The sequence below is a fragment of the Lipophrys pholis genome (assembly GCF_963383615.2).
Source record: "Lipophrys pholis genome assembly, chromosome: 14".
Taxonomy (NCBI): Eukaryota; Metazoa; Chordata; class Actinopteri; order Blenniiformes; family Blenniidae; genus Lipophrys; species Lipophrys pholis.
Window position 1 is genome coordinate 23,974,255 of NC_137633.1, and position 18,780 is coordinate 23,993,034.

The 18,780-nt window shown below is 42.9% G+C and overlaps 1 protein-coding gene across 1 annotated transcript; it reads left to right on the forward strand.

The window, feature by feature from the left end:
• The first annotated feature begins 5,308 nt into the window (after nt 1–5,308).
• LOC308119352 (glucosamine-6-phosphate deaminase 2-like) lies at nt 5,309–16,698 on the forward strand. Its single transcript, XM_080479303.1, has 7 exons — nt 5,309–5,364; nt 9,272–9,405; nt 9,614–9,715; nt 11,325–11,507; nt 11,578–11,762; nt 14,364–14,538; nt 16,061–16,698. The coding sequence occupies exons 2-7, from the start codon at nt 9,282–9,284 to the stop codon at nt 16,111–16,113; spliced, it is 822 nt and encodes a 273-aa protein (XP_080335429.1). The 5' UTR covers nt 5,309–5,364; nt 9,272–9,281; the 3' UTR covers nt 16,114–16,698.
• The last annotated feature ends 2,082 nt before the right edge of the window (nt 16,699–18,780 follow it).

Below are 18,780 nucleotides of genomic sequence, written 5' to 3' on the forward strand. Positions count from 1 at the left end.
TATTCAATCTACAGCTGAAGTTGTTGCTTGTTTGCCTGCAGGTTAGCGTGCACATCATGTCATGACACTTTAACACATCAAGCGCAGCTACACAACGATAACAATCGCAAACTGTCAATTGACAAATTATGTTTAGTTCTGTTGAGCACTGTCTGACACCCATATTTCCACATTAAATACGTCCAACTGGATGTAGCATACCCTGTTTCGAGAGAAGGTGGAAGTTGAGTGACTGTCTCTGTGAAAAGGGTCTATTCCTTAGACAGTCACAGCGATAGCGCCACCTGATGGATGGACAGGATTTGCTGCATAACTAGCCTGTACATGCTTCAATCTGCCTAAAACTTTACATGTATGATCACAGTCGGCCCTCATCACATCCATAGGCCAAAATACAGTCAGCACCACCTGGGGGACATTTTTCCAATGGCTCATCAGCAAGGCTGCTTGCAGCTTTAATTTTGCTTGTTAGTTTTACAATTTTTGTTAATAAAGTCTCTGTTAATTTTTGGAAGTGCATGGCTCTGCTCAGCGTTTGTTTGACCTTGTGTGACCTTTCCCTGCTTATTGTCGGAGGTGGTGTTGGGTAATAATTTCTTGGGGGTGACATTCCCGGTTCTTTAACCTCGTGACGTCATCCACGGGGTTAAAGTAAAGTCGATAGATAAGGAGATAGGAGGGACAATTCGGACGTAGCCAAGGCCTGTGGTTACAACAAATGACTATAAGTGGAAAGACAGCAATGTGCCAGGTGGCGCCCATCCTGCCCAAAATGCTGAAGAAGAAGAAGAAGAAGAAGAAGAAGAAGAAGAAGAAGAAGAAGAAGAAGAAGAAGAAGAAGAAGACAACACAGGTTTGAGATGTGCGGGTCCTCGGTCCTCCAACAGAGGGCGCTACACAGCTCGCCGCTGTCAGTCCTCCTCCACTGAAGAAGAGTCACTTCCGCTTCCATTCAGGGATTCAGACACTGTTCGACATGTCGGGGCTCCTGTTGACCGCTCTCCGCCGCGCTGGCCCTGTCCTGCGGACACAGGCTGGCTCTCAGAGGGCTCATCTGTTCACCAGACCGGCCAAGGAGAAGATTGGTCCATTGGTTCGTGTGTTTTAATCTCCTCCAACACTCGATGCTAACACTGCTAACACTGCTAGCTGCAGCCTCCACACGTCCGCGAAGGAGGAGGTCACGAACTGTATTTATATCTCCTGCTAGAGATCTTTTTAATTAGACTTGTTTTATCTCCTACAGGAGACTTTTTTCATTATTAGACATGTTTCACTGTCAACATGTGTACACAGGTTCCTTGTTATTAATTTATGTAGCAGTATATCAAGGTGGACTACTCGTCCACAAAGCAGACCTCTTAAGGTAATTAATTTATCTTGTTCAATATCAGATTAAACTGAATAATAATATTTATTCTCCCTGTGCATGGTGCTCTCCTTACCAGAGAATATGTGTCTTTATTCATTTAGTTGTCTTGAACAAAAAGGCTGCTTGAAAGAGGAGGTCACAAACTTTATTTATATCTCCTGCAAGAGATCTTTTAATTAGACTTGTTTTATCTCCGACAGGAGAATATATGTTAGTTAGTCACCATGTGCAGCTAATTCTTTTGTTTTTATTCTTAACCATAGCAGTTCACTCAACACAAATTTAAATGGAACACTTTTGTTTTTCCTCCCATTTTTCACGAGCTGAACTCAAATATCTAAGAGTATTTATATATACACACAAAAGGACTATTTCTCTCATTGTTTACAAATATGTCTACATCTGTGTTAGTGAGCATTTCTTTCCAGATCCGGCCACAGTGTAGATTTGGTATTGATTATTTGAAACTTGCAACAGCTGTGGCATTGTGATAAAACAGCACATTTTATTGTGTCCACCCTGTGGCCCCGTTTACACGTACCTGGGTTTTTACAAAAACTGATATTTCCTCCTCTACATTAAAAAAAAAAATCTTTTTTTTAAATTAATTATTATTTCAGATCAACCCTGGTGGAGCTCAATGGACCCGGGATAAATCCAAGAACAAATGCACCTTTCAAAGTGCTCAGCAACAAGGATTTGTTTTATTATCTCAAAAGGATTGTGTCTATCTTTTAAAAACTCTTTCTCTCACAAGCGCTCCTCACGAACAGGGATCTTCTAAGAATGGGCAGGTCATCTTCCAAGAGATCTGATTGGTCAGGAGGCAGAGCTTTAATGCCCGTTGATCTCTGATCCAGAACATAACCTGCTCCGGAGCAGTGAGACACGGCAGTGATTTACCGGGCAACAAGTGAACCAGCATCGCTGTACGGAAAACCCAGGGTTAATCCTGAAGTTACCGCGATAAGAGAAAATCCCAAGTCGTAGTCTCGGCTCCAGCGTTGGTACGCTGATTGAAAACATCTCTTACTGTGACATGGAGACGTTGGATCCTGTTTAATGTGATGCTGACAGATTTCCTTCTGTTTGGTTGTTGTTCAGGAAACCGTCATTGCAATGGGCATGTTCAGCTTGGCCATCCTGGGACCGTCTGGATGGATCCTGGCCCACCTGGAGGACTACAAGAAAAAAGAGTAACATGGACCTCTGAACTGTCTCCTCCCAGCTCTCTGCAGTTTCTTTCCATGGGGGACCACTGCAGAGAGGAATATGGATCAAGCTTCAGCTCTCACTGTCAAACCGCTCTGACTGTTGTTTACTCCACCGACACAAACCTGCTATTCTTTTAAACATCCCCTCGGATTCGGTGAAAATGTTGTCATAGATGTTACCTCATAAGAAACAAATCAATTAGAAGACTGATGTGTCTTCTGGGGTTAATGATCTTCCAACCGGCTCCTCGGGACACCAAGCCAATCCCAGGAAGAAACCCTGCAGACCAATCTGCATACCTAATTACATTGTGGGCGGGGCGATGACATAGCCAGCCAATCCCAGGAAGGCACCTGCACAGATCAATTTACATACCAAAACACACACAGCATAGAGGAGGAGAGGATGCACTGTAACATACATTCACCAATCTACTGTTTATACCATGTGACTTTAATATGTAACTTTTAACCTGAAACATTCAGTCCTGTTCTCTAACAGCGCTGAGGAATAATTACATTTTCAGCTGAACTTGATCTTTCCAGATGGAAGAAAGGTCTTTTGGGAAATGTGCTGTTGTTTGACAGAAGAACTCTGGACATTGAATTTATTTATTTATTTAGAAAAAAGATTAAAATACTTAAAAGCCAGTTTAAGCTTGTAGTTTTCAGTTTCTGAGCCGTAGAGCTTACTCGGGTGAGTTTTAGAGAATAAGTGTCCGGTATGTTCAGATCATTAACAGAAAGGGTAAATATATACAACAAGATGGATGAGGAATAAAGTGCTGAAGTCACATGAAAGTTAACAAAATACAAACTGCAGTGAACTTATCTATAATCACTGGTGTTTGCTTGGAGACCTGTTCACCGACAGCTGAAATCAAAGAATATACCAAGAGGAGCAGAGTCCAGAGAGCTTCTGTGGAGCAGAAGAACGATCAGAATAATGTTACTGTTCAGAGAAAGTGCAATGTGACTTCAGGTTTGGTCTCCACACCGTGTGACCACTGTGTTCTAACACAGCGCTCACACGGTGTGGAGGAGGCGTGGATGTCCGTGATGCTCAGTGTGAGGGGCCCCTCCGTCACCGGTGACTTCAGATTCTGTTTTTGTAACTGCTGTTGGTCCATTGGGTCCTGGTAGATTTTACCCACAGGGACATAGGAGAGCTGTTAAATCAACATTTTAAAAGTCAGTATGTTGTTGGAGGATGGTCATGTACTAGAAGACCTTAAAGCCGATATGAGGACAGTGTCATATCAAATCAAACTTTATTTATATAGCACTTTTCATACAAAGGTTTTAGCACAAAGTGCGTCACATACTATAAAAAAATAACACATACGCATGCACAAGGCCATAAACACACCACCAACTCCAACTGCCCACATCAAAATATAGAAGCTGATGTAAGAATGGCTGAGCACTGATGATCCAGGAGAGAAACCACCATCCTAGGAGGCCGACCACATGGAGAGGAGCCACCGCCCACAGCTATGGGGGGGGGGCTCTGCCACAGTGGAGTGGACTGCCCCGCCCCACCCGGACAGGAGCCCACACCACGGTCAGCAAACCACAGTGCAGAGCGCCCACCGCCATGGCCAGAACAGTCCCCAGGACAACGCGCCCCCATGAGGAAACACGGGTAAAATAACCAAGAGCTTATAAAATGATTCAGTAAATGAAAATTAAAGAAATTGAGCGAAAACTTTGGCTACATCAGAAAGACAAAAGTAAAATGTAAGTAAAATAATCAGCTAATTAAAAATAAATGGGAGCTTAAAAAAATCTATTGATAAATGAAATAAAATAACTTAAGCGAAAACATTGACATTAGAAAAAAAGAAATCGTAAGCCGAATAATCAACTAATTAAAAGCTAAATTAAAAAAGTGGGTTTTGAGTCAGCTTTTAAAAACACCAACAGGCCCTGAGGCCCTCTGGCAAGCTGTTCCACAAATGTGGGCCATCGTGACAGAACGAGGTCTGACCATAGGTCCACTAGGAACCCTTAAGAGGCCGGTGCCAGAGGACCTCAGGGGCCGCGAGGGCTCATATTGTAAAAGCAGGTCAGAAAGATAAGAAGGCCCAAGACCATTAAGACATTTAGAAACTCATAAAATCTTAAAATGGCAAATCTACAACTGCACCGCACATATTTCATCTTTACTAGTGACATTACTTTAAATGGCCCTAATGTATTGAGTTCTATTGTTCAAACAACACAATTAAGAACAAAGATTAACTGGACTACGTTAGTCAGCCGAACTTCCAAGGAAAATGACGTAAAAAATAAAAACACTCTGGTTTGCATGCTCTCATGGGAAATAGTACAAAAAAGAAAAATCCCACACCTAAATGAATTGGCAGCACAAATACTTTTCAACATTCCAATATTTTCTTCATTTAGTTTGGAAGATAGATTAAAAAGTTAACCAGATAAGCTCCTCTTATGTGTGTTGGAGTTTGTCACACCATGTTTTTTTTAAACTGTTACACACACCATGAGATTCATGTACAAATCACAAAGCAACACTGCAAATACAACAGCTATTTCACATTTTACAACTTGCGGTGTGTTTGTGAAACGCAACTTCCACCTGCTAAACAAGCTCCTGCTTATTTAACTCCAACTACCTCCAGACGTTCTTATTGTTGACGTCGCAGTAGGAGAGGACTTGATAGAAGTCGTAGTTGATGTATTTTGGACTCTGCGGGATTCCATACTTCGTGACGCGCTGCGTCACCTGACCGGACATTCGCTCTCACTTTTCAGCAGGTAAACACGTCAATTTATCTTCGTTTGACTTCATCTGACACACTTTAAAGACGTTACGGACTGTTTTTCATGTATTGGGCCAAAGTTCCTCTGACATATAGACTTCAGTGTTTCGATTAGCCTGTTAGCATTAGCCCCTGATGTATGAAAGTATTTTACAGACAGACTGAATTAAAGTACAGATTTGACCGAAAGAGTTTGTGAAACTTCAGCTGTAGTTGTGGAAATGAAAAAGGGCACATTTTTACTCTTTTTTTGAATAGTTGGACTACTTTGGACCAGGTCCGTTTGTACCTAGACTCCTGAAATGTAAACTAGATCATCCTCCAGAGGCTAGACTTTCATAAAAACACTGCTTCAGATTTTTTTTTTAACTTTAACTGTATTTGTGAGAATGAAAAAGGGCACATAACTGTAACAAACAAAGGACTTGACATTACACTGTATTTTCCACATATTGAACAAAGCATGAGACTCACAATCTCAAGGTAATGGGTTCGTGTCCCACGCCGGGCGCCACCTTCCCGTGGGCTCTCCACCTGCAGGAAAGGTTCTTAATCAGGTGCAATGTGATCTGGGTGACGGTGCTCAGACTGTCACCCCCGTGACCCGGAAACTGATAAGTGGGAGAAGATGGATGGATGGAGAACAAAGCTTCCACCAGACTGAAACTGTTTAGGCCGCTTTCACACCAGGATAGTCTTTGGACTGGGTTCAATTTGCTTTGCTTTCACACTGCACTTTTAAAAGCGGACAACTGCCTAGACAATGTCACGCATCTACAACAACTGCTCATTTGGGGGCCCTATTGCCCTGAAACGAACACTGATCAGAATTTAACAAAAGCTTGAGGAAGAAGAGACGCGGCTCATTGATTGGTTCAAACCAAAAGCAGAAGTCCCGCCCCTTTAGCCGGCCAGTGGCTAACGATAGCCGCAAGCAACCACGATATTGTCGTCAATCTTCAAATGTGCCCTTTTTTCATTTTCACAAAAAACTGTTTCAAAAATAAATCTGAAATGTTACTTTTAAGAATTTTTAGTCTCTGTAGGATAAATTATTCTCTCTGGGATTTGGTTTTTTTTGTGATTGTTGTGATTGTGACATTTTGCAGGAACTTTTCTTGAATATTTCAATTAAAGTTGTGGTTTTTTTTAGGTGTTTGTTGCAATGAAAATGCAAGAAGGGAAAGTTTCACTGAATGGTTTTTCAGAGTAGTTTAATATTGTTTTAGGAAATGAGTAATTAACATTCTGAATTAATGACATACTTTGACTGAAAAACAAAAGCACTTAATATGTTCTTCTACGTCACTTTAACATGACAATCGAGATTACCAGAACTCCAAATATGTTATAAAATACTTTACTTATCCAAAAGGAAATGCAACTGTTGGCAATCCAAAAGGACAACCAGGAACACTGAATAAAATGCTTTTAAAGTACATTCATCTCATCTGTTTAAGACTTTCATCACAGCCAGAAAAACCCCAAAGATATTCACAGTTCAAAAGGTAAAGTTCACAGAATCTCACAGCAAATCCAGAATGTAAAACATAAAATAAAAACAACAATAAACGCACAATCCACTGTCTCATTGGAAGCACACATACAGCATACACACCCCACTGGGAATTGACACATTCCGAGGCAGCTGCCACTCGTCCCTGCTGACCCCCAGTACCCACAAATCAACTCCTTTGTTCCATGATGTGATAGACCTGTGTTTGCAATAGACTGCCTCTGCAGTTTGAGAGCAGCCGCCACGCCGAGCGTAAAGCCACTCATGTTATCTCATGCTGACTCTGTGCATCGCACTCATGCAGAAAGCATAATCCAGCCTTAAAGGATGCATAAAACACTGAACAGGTCACCCCCCACTCTTATGTAAGACATTTAGGAACAGGTTTTTTTTCTGTCTTCAACCATAATCTTTGTTGGTAAACGTGACGACATGCCGATATTAATGCAGAAATAGAAAAAAAAATTCTGACATCACACTCTTGTGGCGACTCGTCATAATTGTGGAAAAGTTACAGGGATTGGTTGAATTTGCATTAATAGTTGTGATCACAATATTGTGAAATCCTGGAAGGTCTGCCTATTGGGCACCCCGGCTTTTAGCCTAATAAATAAGGGCTGCATCACTGTATTAGGCCCCGTTTACATGGCAACGTTTCACGTGACAACACCTAATCTTTAAAAAAAGAAAGAAAAAAAGGCGTGCGTTTACACTGCAGCAGCGGACACACTGACAATGATGTAGTTAGTATGCCAGGCCACGGGAGGGCGCTGTTGCTTGTTTTTGTAATGAAACCACACAGACACGTGTGCAGAGAACAATACGCTATAAACGTAAACAAAATTGAGAGAACCCAACATCCGTGTGGACTGATGATGAATCGGATGCTATCGGGAGAGTCTCAACTATAAAACTACTGATATGGACTAGAAAACTAGCATATGGACCGCAAGTCATACCGCTATGGGTCCGCCATGTTTGTTTACAGGCGGATGAGCAGAAGGAACTATTTTCAACGGGAAGGGAGGGGAGACATGCTCATGCACAGTAAGAGTGCTCTGCATCGTATGACAGTCTCTGCAGGGGGGAATCGTGGTCGTAAAAGAATCGTTCCACCTTGGGAGCTGGTGTAAAAACTTTGTGACGACAGTGGATCTGCACACCGGTGCCGTGTAAACGGACCCCCCAAAAGTGAAGAAAGTTATGCGGATACACTTGTATTCGTTGTCGTGTAAACGGGGCCTTAATGAGATGAGTGTCAGGTCTCTGTGTCTGCCCCTGTGTGGCTCACCTCATGTTCCCAATCAACCTATGACCTTCTCCCTCTGTGTGCTCCCTTCGTTACGAGTTCCACCTGTGTCCGCCATTTCCCTGTTTATTTAAACCCCTCTCCCTCTGTTGTCTTGTCTACATGTTACTCTTGTGTCCTCTGTGTTTCCTGGAATTCTGTGCAATAAACCTGATTTTACGGAGCTCCGTGAGTCTGTGTTTGGGTCCCTCCTGCACTTCCCTGACATTGAGTCTGAATGAGACAAATACATTTAGTTTATTTTGTCTGCGGGATTTCTCATCGTATGGGGTGGCACGGTGGCACAGTGGTTAGTGCTCTCACCTCACAGCAAGAAGGTCTGCGTTCAAATACCAGCCGGGCCTTTCAGTGTGGAGTTTGCACGTTCTCCCCATGTGCACCCTGGGTTTCCTCCGGGTGCTTCGGTTTCCTCCCAGTTAACAACATGCATGTGAGGTTAATTAGTGACGCTCACTCTCCACTTAGTGTGTGAGTGTGAGTGTGTGTAGTTGTCTGTGTGTGTTTGTCCTGGCGACTTGTCCAGGGTGCATTCTGCCCTCGGCAATAGTAACCTGGGACCGGCTGCAGCGGCCTGCGACTCTGAACACCTTAAGTGGTATAGAAGATTTCTCCTCGTCAACTCACTCCAAAGTAGTTGATGTGTTCGGCTGCAAAGGAGATAGATCCTGGATAAAATAGCATTTCCATAAGACATAATTATCACAAATGAAAACAACAAAAAGGTTTAAAGATTTCAGTTTATCTGTGATAACTTTAAAATATATGAAAGTTTCAAAAGCTGAATATTTTCAATTAGTTTTTTGTTTTTTTTTCTGTTTATTTTCATTTCACTGGTATTTACAGAAGAAATTAGAAACATTTTCCAGTTAAAAACGGTGTGTTAAAATAAAAACCAGAATATGTACACAATAATACAAAGTCCAATAAATAGATACGACTCAGAGCATCGTCATCAATCCACCGCACAAATAGTCCTTATATGAATCTTATCAAGAAGTGTTGTCTATTTCTGTTTTCTCTATTCCCAAGACCACTGTGAAAAGTAAGTAAATATTAATGCCACTGTGTTTCTACTAGAGCTGAAGCTATGAAGCTGGTTATCCTTGATGACTACGAGCAGGCCAGTGAGTGGGCAGCAAAATACATCCGCAACAGAATCATCCAGTTCAAACCCACTGCAGAGAGACACTTCAGTCTGGGACTGCCCACTGGTAACACACACACACACACACACACACACACACACACACACACGCGCACGCACGCACGCACGCACGCACGCACGCACGCACGCACGCACGCACGCACGCACGCACGCACGCACGCACGCACGCACGCACGCACGCACGCACGCACGCACGCACGCACACACACACACACACACACACCTAAACCTAAGTCTCTGATCTTTTCTTTCAGGAAGCACTCCTCGTGGCTGCTACTTGAAGTTAATTGAGTACTACAAGAGAGGAGAGATTTCATTTAAATATGTGAAAACATTCAACATGGATGAATATGTTGGTGAGTCTGAACCTTCAGAATGAGTGTTTGGTTCTTGTGGTGAGTGGCTGTAGGGGGCCTGTAGGGGGCCTGTTTCTCTGCTTCAAGCTCAAAAGGTCAAAGGAGAGACTCCGTCTTCCTTCCAGCAACGTGACGCCATTGATGCTCACTCTCTCAACAGGTGTACTGTTTACATGACCTCAGTCCATCACACTGCAGGGAAGATTCATATTCATTACTGCTCTTTTCACTGACTTGCTTTACACCACATTCAGAGGAGATATTCTCTGGAAAAAACTGACTTTTTTTTTTAATGTATTCTATATTTATAATCTGGTATTTGGTCTCTTGACTCTTAAACTGTGGCGATATATAACAAAACCAGTATTTTGTGAGCTGTCCAAGGGCCGGTTTACACTTGGCATTAACATGCATTTGGAGTGATCAGATCACATGTTGTGAGTCCAAACGCAGACTGTTGACACTTGTCTCCGTCATGTGTTTGGGGCTAACCACTAGAGTTTGTCCTTACACTAAAGGTAGGACGGATCCTCTGCCCAGGCCGCTATAAGGCTCCATGTGTCTGCAGACCTCCAGGCAGGACGTCCATGCTCTTTTCTATAGTTGGAAAGACTGAAACTCCGACCAAAGCATTCACATAAACAAAAACATGGTGTGCACCGATGACGTCTACATATTACGTATGACGTATTTTCCTGCTACACCACTGTGGTGACACTTGACTGTTGACACAGTTTTGATATGTCTTCATCATATCTATATGTAGCAGTGAGAGCAAGTAAAACCAGGACTGATATTGTTCCACCATCTTTAGAAAGACTTTAGGAGTCTCTGTTCGGACTCTAACCCATCGAAGGAGTTATGAGTCAGAAAATCGTGTAATTCTAAAATTAACATCTTTCAACAGTTTTAGACGGGAATGGAGGAATTGATATGGGTCAGTAATTCTATATTATTGATGAATCTGGATTGTTATTTTTGAAAAGCAATTTTTATGATTGTTGCGTCAAGGTATGGATATATTAAACAAGTGTACATTCATCAAAATAGCATTAAAAACATCTCCAAAGATGTCCCCTGGTGCAAAGAAAGTTCTCTATTTGTAGCTTTTTGTGGCCATAAGTGTGTTTTTATAATCTTCCAGTGTGGACTAGCTAATGCTGCTGTGTTTTCCACTCTTATGTAAATACTGCAGAAAATATCTGACAAACAGCAGCTACTTTATAGAAATATTTCAGTAAGTGACAGTGGTAACACTTTTTAAGGTCATCCTTCAGTCCAGAATTGACCTTGGCGGGCCTGTTTAACCCAGTGGCTCACATTACTGTATTTGACACCCTCTGGTAGTAAAAGTGGAGGATGCTTATGTTTTGTATTGGTTTTAAGAAGAGCCCAGTGAACTGTTGGCTAACAGTGGCATTAGATACTGCTAAAATCTCATTTTAAAAATAGTATATTATCCCCCAAAAAATAAACAATTAAACACTCCCGGCTTAGGCCAGCAGAACTATTAAATGTTGTGCAGGAACCATTTCTTGGGCAGTAACAATTGTTTTTTCATCCTATTTCTTAATGATACCAAGAAAACCGGTATTTCTCCATTTTCCAGGTCTACCTCGAGTTCATCCAGAGAGCTATCACTCCTACATGTGGAACAATTTCTTCAAGCACATTGACATTGATCCAGCGAATGCACACATCCTCGATGGGAACGCAGAGAACCTGGGGGCAGAGTGTGCGGCGTACGAGCAGAAGATAGCTGAAGCTGGAGGAATCGAGCTGTTTGTTGGAGGTCAGACACAGCCTGCAGATCTCTGAGGATTGGCTCTGCTCTGCGATATCATGCTGTTTCCTTGCTGTAGGTATCGGGCCTGATGGTCACATAGCGTTCAATGAGCCCGGTTCCAGCCTTGTTTCCAGGACCAGAGTGAAGACATTGGCGAAGGACACCATCGAGGCAAACGCTTGCTTCTTTGGCAATGACCTGTCCAAAGTACCCAGCATGGCTCTGACTGTGGGTGTAGGAACCGTCATGGATGCCAAGGAGGTCAGAATCAAACACTTCATCAAACACAATCAAACAGGTCTGATAGATGAGAAGAATCTCAATCACTGGACACTTTGTTAGTCCTTTTCAGTTTTTACATTTACAATTTTCCATTTAACACCCTAATTTAAACACAAATGTCTGTACTACTCCTACTTCCATCCTTCTAGCTGTGTCATAAACCTCTGTGGTGATGAATCACAGGTCAGTGAGACATGATGATCTGTGAGCCCATGGTGCTGGGGTACTGCAGCATCCAAAAACGGATTTACCCAAAAACTCATAAATCAAATAAAATGTGAAAAATGAACTGGAAACACTGATAACTAATTTGTTGCTGTCATTAATGGCCATTATTCATTTTGTGTCAAACCAGTCGCACGAGGTCAAGTCTCACGTATTGTCACTATCATGTAGCCTCGCTAACTGAGCACTGACTGGCGCAAAAACGGATTTGGGGCTTTTTTGGGATGCCTCAACACAACACAAGATGAGTAAGCATCATAGAGTTAGCAGATGCAGACTCGCAGTGCAGTCCAAGCACTCCTGAAATGACCAAAGCCGCAGCACCTTCCCCAGAGTGTGTCGACAGGAGCCGTGTCCCCGAGGTTCAAGCCAACTTGGACAGTCAAAATGGAAAAGTTTCAGATTCACCGCATCACCCAACTAGCTGCAGTTTTCCTGGAAGACTCTTTGAAAAATTTGTTGCTCATTCAGTGCAAGCGGGTTCACAAATAGAGATGGCTGCATTCCATTGAGGCTGGTGATCAGGTAGTTTGTTCCAGCTATGTTAAAGCAGTGGAGAAAGTTCTAATCAGTGAAGATGGTGTACAGTTAGGCAGCTGTTTTGTCAAGGGAGGCTTCACAGACTGACAGAAAGCCACAGAAAGATTCAAGCAGCATGAGAAACCCATTGTTAGGAGAGATAACTGGCTCTCGGACACAATTCAGAATGTAGTAATTCAACAGTACACCTGCGCCATTCACAGTGAGATTGCATCTCGTCCAGCAAATAGTCCGTACTTTGGACTCACAGCCATGGACGCCGGTACAATGGAACGATTTTCATTGAAGCTGCAATATGTGGACGAGAGAATGGTGACTCATTCTGATTCCCGTGGATGTTACATCGCTCCTGACAAAGAGACAGGGAAGACACTGTTCAAGTGCATCAAGGATGTATTTCTTAGGGTTAACATCCCAATTGAACGTCTCTAGGGATATTGTCTTCACAGAGCGAGTAATATGTCTGGTCTCTGGTCTTCAGGGGCGACTGAAAGAACTCTTTCCCGAGTCTCTGTTCGTCCACTGTGTCAACCACTCACTTGACTTAGTTCTTCAAGTCACAGTCACAGATTCGCCTGTGAGGTGAATCTAATTGCAAACTCCATGAACTTTGTCCAGGACAAAGCTATGGTAATCCGTGAGAAACGCAAGGAGCTGTACGAGTCATTGTTTGGCTGTGACGCAGTAGTTAACATCGCTATCAAGCATTTATGTAGTGCCTACAGACGAATCATTCACACTTTAGAGCAGGATGACAGAAGTTTGAGAGGGGAGACCAGAACCAAGGTAAGCAGGCTCTGACAGCTAAAACCTCCTGTGGCTTCCCGTGCTGTGAAGCACTTTTCGAGCCGCGTGAGTCAGTGGCCAGGAGTACACAGTACGACAAAGCAGCGCACTGGGAGCCCTTAAGTATGCCGAATTACTGAGAAAGCAGATGGAAGCACTTCGAGATGACGCAGTGGTGGAGAACGTACGACACACGGTATCCACAGTAGGACTGAAAATGCCAGACGAGCACAGGGTGACAAAGACCCAAGTCTGTTATCGTCACACAACCAGAGCGGCAGCACAAAACTCATGGCAACATTTTCCACTCTCAAGACATGGTTCCGCACAACTATGACACAAAATCGACTGACACACCGAGCTGCCATGCATGTTTATGGTGATATTTGGAAAGTCTGGACATTAACAGGCAAATGAGAAGCTTCATCATTACCAACCTGGAGAGGCAGGCCACATTTAGGGTTGTGCAATGAAGGCAGTAAGTTGTTTATTTTTTTTAATGCTGTTGCCGTGTTCAGCACCACAGACAGTTCTACAGGTGCTGTGCCGTGGTTAGTTTCACTGAATAAAAATTAGGCACCCATTTAATGCACCATTGTGTACACCTATCTGACAAGCACATTACATGGAGCATACCCTTAAGTAACAAAGCATAAAAATATGCAGGATAGGTCTACAGGATGTCGCTGAATGAAAAGGGCCTTTTGGTTTTTGTCCTCATTCATTTTAGGAACTGAAGTCGCCTCATTGTGCGTTTCATGATTTGGTTTTGATTCCTAATATGAGACCTGTCAATGCTTATCACGATACATAAATATGCTTCACTTGTTTGTGTATTTCCTGGGTGGCTTTGTGACTAAATAACACAGTTGACTATGTGCCATTGCTGTGACAATATTGCAGTGGCGTCGTCAAGCTAAAAAGAAGTATGCCAGCATATTTCTTTTTAGCAATTTAGCAAGTGGCGAGTTAAGTGCCATACGAAGCTTGCTCAGCATGCTGAGCCACATGTTGTTGTGTTGTATTCAGGTGCTGATTCTGATCACAGGTGCTCACAAAGCCTTTGCTCTGTACAAAGCCATCGAGGAGGGAGTGAACCACATGTGGACGGTCTCAGCCTTCCAGCAACATCCGCACACTACTTTCATCTGCGATGAGGACGCAACCTTGGAGCTGCGAGTGAAAACTGTCAAATACTTCAAAGGTACGAGCTGCAACAGTGATCGTTTTGAACCAGACTGCAGGACAGAGGTCTGCAAGCTGCTTGACCGGAAGAGAGACGGTCCATCTGTCCGTCCCTCCCTCTTCTATGTTGCTTTATCCTGTTCAGGGTTGCTGGAGCCAATCCCAGCTAACTATTGTCGAGTGCAGGATACACCTGGACAGGAAAGGGCGGATTTAATTCAATATTAATTGTGTAGCGTGAAATACAAAACAGTCATATTAAGGCACTTTTACAGCGAAAAAGCCAGAGATTTTGGGGAGGGATTCAAACTGTGGTTCAGGTAAGGGGGAGGGATTCTCTATTCAGTTCAGCAAACAGATCAACTCTTATGTGAATAGTCAGTGCAGTACATTTCCTTAACTGTAAAAACATTTACAGAAGGTTATAGATGAAGGTGAGCTTAGTGGCAGAAGTTTGTTTATTTATTCTTGTTGAGTTGATGTGATGTACAGGGTGGGCTGAAAAAAACAAACAAGCATTGCTTCTGCCCAAACCCTTTGTTGGTTGTGTTCTTGAAGGGAATATGCAATCGTTAAATGTAAACAACCAAAATAAAACTTCATTTTATTTCAACTCCCTGCAGACAGATCCACTGGCAGCAGATGGGTGGGGGCAGGGGTCCCAGACCACGGACTGATCCTGCAGGGAAAGAGGGTGGGAGCAGCAGCAGCAGAAAAAGCTCTGTCTCCCCAGGTTCAGTGCTTGGTTGTTGGTGGGGGGGCCGAGGAGACAAGGAAAGATTGAAGACTTTCGGAAGCAGTGTGGGGCTGGGGCAGTTCTGTGAGGTGGGGGAGGGGAGGGGCTTTGTAAGTGAGAAGTAAGATCTCTCTCTCTCTCTCTCTCTCTCTCTCTCTCTCTCTCTCTCTCTCTCTTTCTCTCTCTCAGTTTTCAATTTAGTCAAAGAGGACACTGTTGACAACAAACAAGTATAGGCCTACATTATTATATTTACTGTGTGTGTGTGTGGGGGGGGGGGGGGGGGGGGCATTAGGATGTGAATGGCTTGAGAAATGAATCTCCCCCTTTGTCTTCTTTCAATAATTATTATTTTTTTATTCAAGAATTCATTCAAATATGTTTCGTTCATTTTAGAGATGCAGTTTAGTTTATTCTTTTATTTTTGATGGGCTATCCCCCAGCGATCCCCCAGTGATCCCCCAGTGCTCAGTTTTTGAGTGATGTCATAGAACAACCATCTGGTGTGAATCCACCCTCAGATCTGTAGATGAAGCCTGATGAGCAGGTTAGCGTAAATGGTGTGCATGCGCAAATGACTCAGGTTCACTTTGATGAACAACTTATGAACCCTTGAGTCAGCTAAAGGAGTTGGGTTTCCGTCACTAGTATGTACTGTACTGTACTACAGCACTACCAAGAGCAAGAGTTCTGAAGGCTTCCTAAGATTCACCGTGGAAATCCACAGTTTCCTGATAATTCCACTCATTATTGATGAGCTGAGACAGAGATTTGATGTTGTGATGTTTCTGTTTTTCCTCTGTAGGTTTAATGCACGTCCACAATAAGCTGGTGGAGCCGCTGCTCAGCATCACGTGACGGACAGAGGAAATCACCCAGGGGGAGGAATTGAGGTCAAACGCTCACCGTTTTGAGAATATTCTCTTCGATTTCCTGTCTCTTGTTCTTGGATTGAAGTTACCTGAGAAAACTGTTGCTTTCAGACTGCTGCAGGGAAATCAAACATCACCGCTCTTATCTTGTATTTGAGTCTCATGTTTCTTTCCAGCCTTCAATGAGGCGTGTGCAGCCAACATTGGATTTAAAAAAAAGAAAATTATATTTGTTGTGTATGAGGAGTTGGAATTGAAGATATTCTGTTCTGACAATAAAACTGAATCCTTCAGTCTGTGATGTGGATCATTAAAATCCATCGCCATCATGACACTGGTATGAAATGTTGTGGTCATTCTTAAAACTGAAATCTACAAAATTCAGGAGTTGGTTTTGGCAGAGGCCTTAATCTGGCGTTTGTGTCAGAGAGGCGAGGCAGCACACCTGATTCACACTTAATCACCTCTCTGCCCATAAAGGAGGAGCCGCCCACAGACACAGAAGGAGAGCCTGAAACAGGCTGTGTGTCTTTTGTTTTCATTTAATTTAATAAAAGAATGGTGTTTGGATAATCTGTCTCTGTCCCTCTGTGGGTGGCAAACACAGCTGCCACAGCATATTATCTGGTCACTGTCCTGATCTGCATCACTTTTACGACATCGTGAGTTTCCCTGAGCGCTTGGACGAGCGGGTCCCTAAATGTGGTCGCCGCAAGGAATTGTGGGGCAGCATGAGCTGGTCTCCTTTGGTAAAGGATGCACCAGTGGTTCCTATCCTAAAGGAGGTTATAAAGGTTATAAAGCCCAATGGTGCAGGAGTGAGTTTAACATTGGGGGGGGGGGGGGGGGCAGATTGGAAACCTGACAGATCCGTAAATAGTTTAGGCACAAATATCAAAAAATAACTACATTGCAAACCACTCAGAAAAAACTGCTCCTCCCTCTTTCCCCAGAACAAAATGGCTTCGAGTTTTAAAGCATAATGATTCTGTCATTCAGGACTTTACACTTACTAGCAAGTTAAGTATTTCAGTCACACAAAGACATTTAGTAGCACACACAGGTGCACATTTTAATACAAGGTCCTGTGCTCCTGCACTTAACGCCTGATTGTCAGAGGATTTCTTCAGAGTCAAACATGAACCGACACACAAAAGGTTGAAGTATTCGAGTAGTTTTGAGTTCTGACCAAACCTGTGGTTTCATGCATAGAGACTGTTTTTTTGGATTCACATAACAGTAACCTTGGTAAGTTTTTGCATCAGTGCCACACGATCAATCAGCAAAATTTTATTTTATCTAAATTAACTCAGCATCAGCAAATTGTTTCTTAGCTTTGGCAAGGTTGTATGAATCAAGCGATGATGCTCCGTTGCGCTCACTTGTGCCAATGCTGACGTATCGTGGACACGGAGGGCTTGTATCACGTTATGTGTTCAATTTCTGTTTTGCGGCTGTGGGATTTTGGAGGAAGTCTGCAATAAATCTGGCTGCATGCAGAAAGTTGAAGTGATGATCCACTTTGCTGACGGCTCCGGTCCGCTCAAGCATGGGCCGGCAATATAAAACTAAACTGTTCAGTCCAGTCAGAGTTGAACTGAAGCTTTTCCTGCTCAACTTTTTCACGCTGCAGTTCAGGTTGTTCCTTTTTTAAAAATCTGACTCACTGTTGGATGACGTGGGGTTTCGCGGGTCGAGATGTTGAAATCTGTGGACGTCAGAGGTGAGCAGCATTGAGCATTGAAAAGGAAGAGAAGCGTATTGTTTTACCCACAATCACACTTTATTTCAAGTTGATGTGCAGCTCATGGGCCTCCGCGGGCCGCCTACTGAGGACTCCTGTCATAAGATCTTTTTTTAAGAGATGTTTGATTGTCACGGACCCCTTGCAATTACACCACGGACCACTAGGGGTCCGCGGGCCCACGGTTGAGAATCACTCAAGACAGGCAACTTTTTGAGAAACACAAAAGATCATATCGGTGTGTAAGTACTATGAGTGTGTTGCCGATTTTCTGTGAAAAATGTATAATATATTTAAAAAAAATATTTGCTTCAGATTATAGTGACAACACTTAAAAAGAAAAATGAAAAACCTGACGTTACCACCACAGCTTGAAGGAATGGAAACCAAAGAGGGATAATCCTCCATGACGTGCTCCAGATTTTGAATGTAAATTGTTGTTGAATACATTTTATGAGTCATAAGTGTTTCTAGTAGAACCATGTCATTTTGGATGTAAATGAAATGAGAGGGAGGTTGAAGACCACAATAACATTTACTAAGGTACTGTAAAAATAAAACTGAGCAGGTCTAATGGTTGTCTTTTTTCTTGTGTTTTACAGTATATTTGTGGCGACAGATGTGATGGGAGTTGCAGCAACGTATTTGAAAGATCTCAACGACCACAAACAAAAAACCAACTCTCTGGAAAAAGAGCTGAATGAGTTGCCCTAAGAAGTGAAAAATGGCAAAGAAAGAACAAGCCACAACAGAAGCCAATTGGATAGGTATGTGATTGTTGACATAACGAGTTTACAGGATATCTTCTAACACACATTGACGGATAAGCAACTTTCTCTCTTTCTTCACAGATATTACACTACCCATAAGTCCTGCAAGTTTGCATTATGCGAGTTTTGATATGATGAA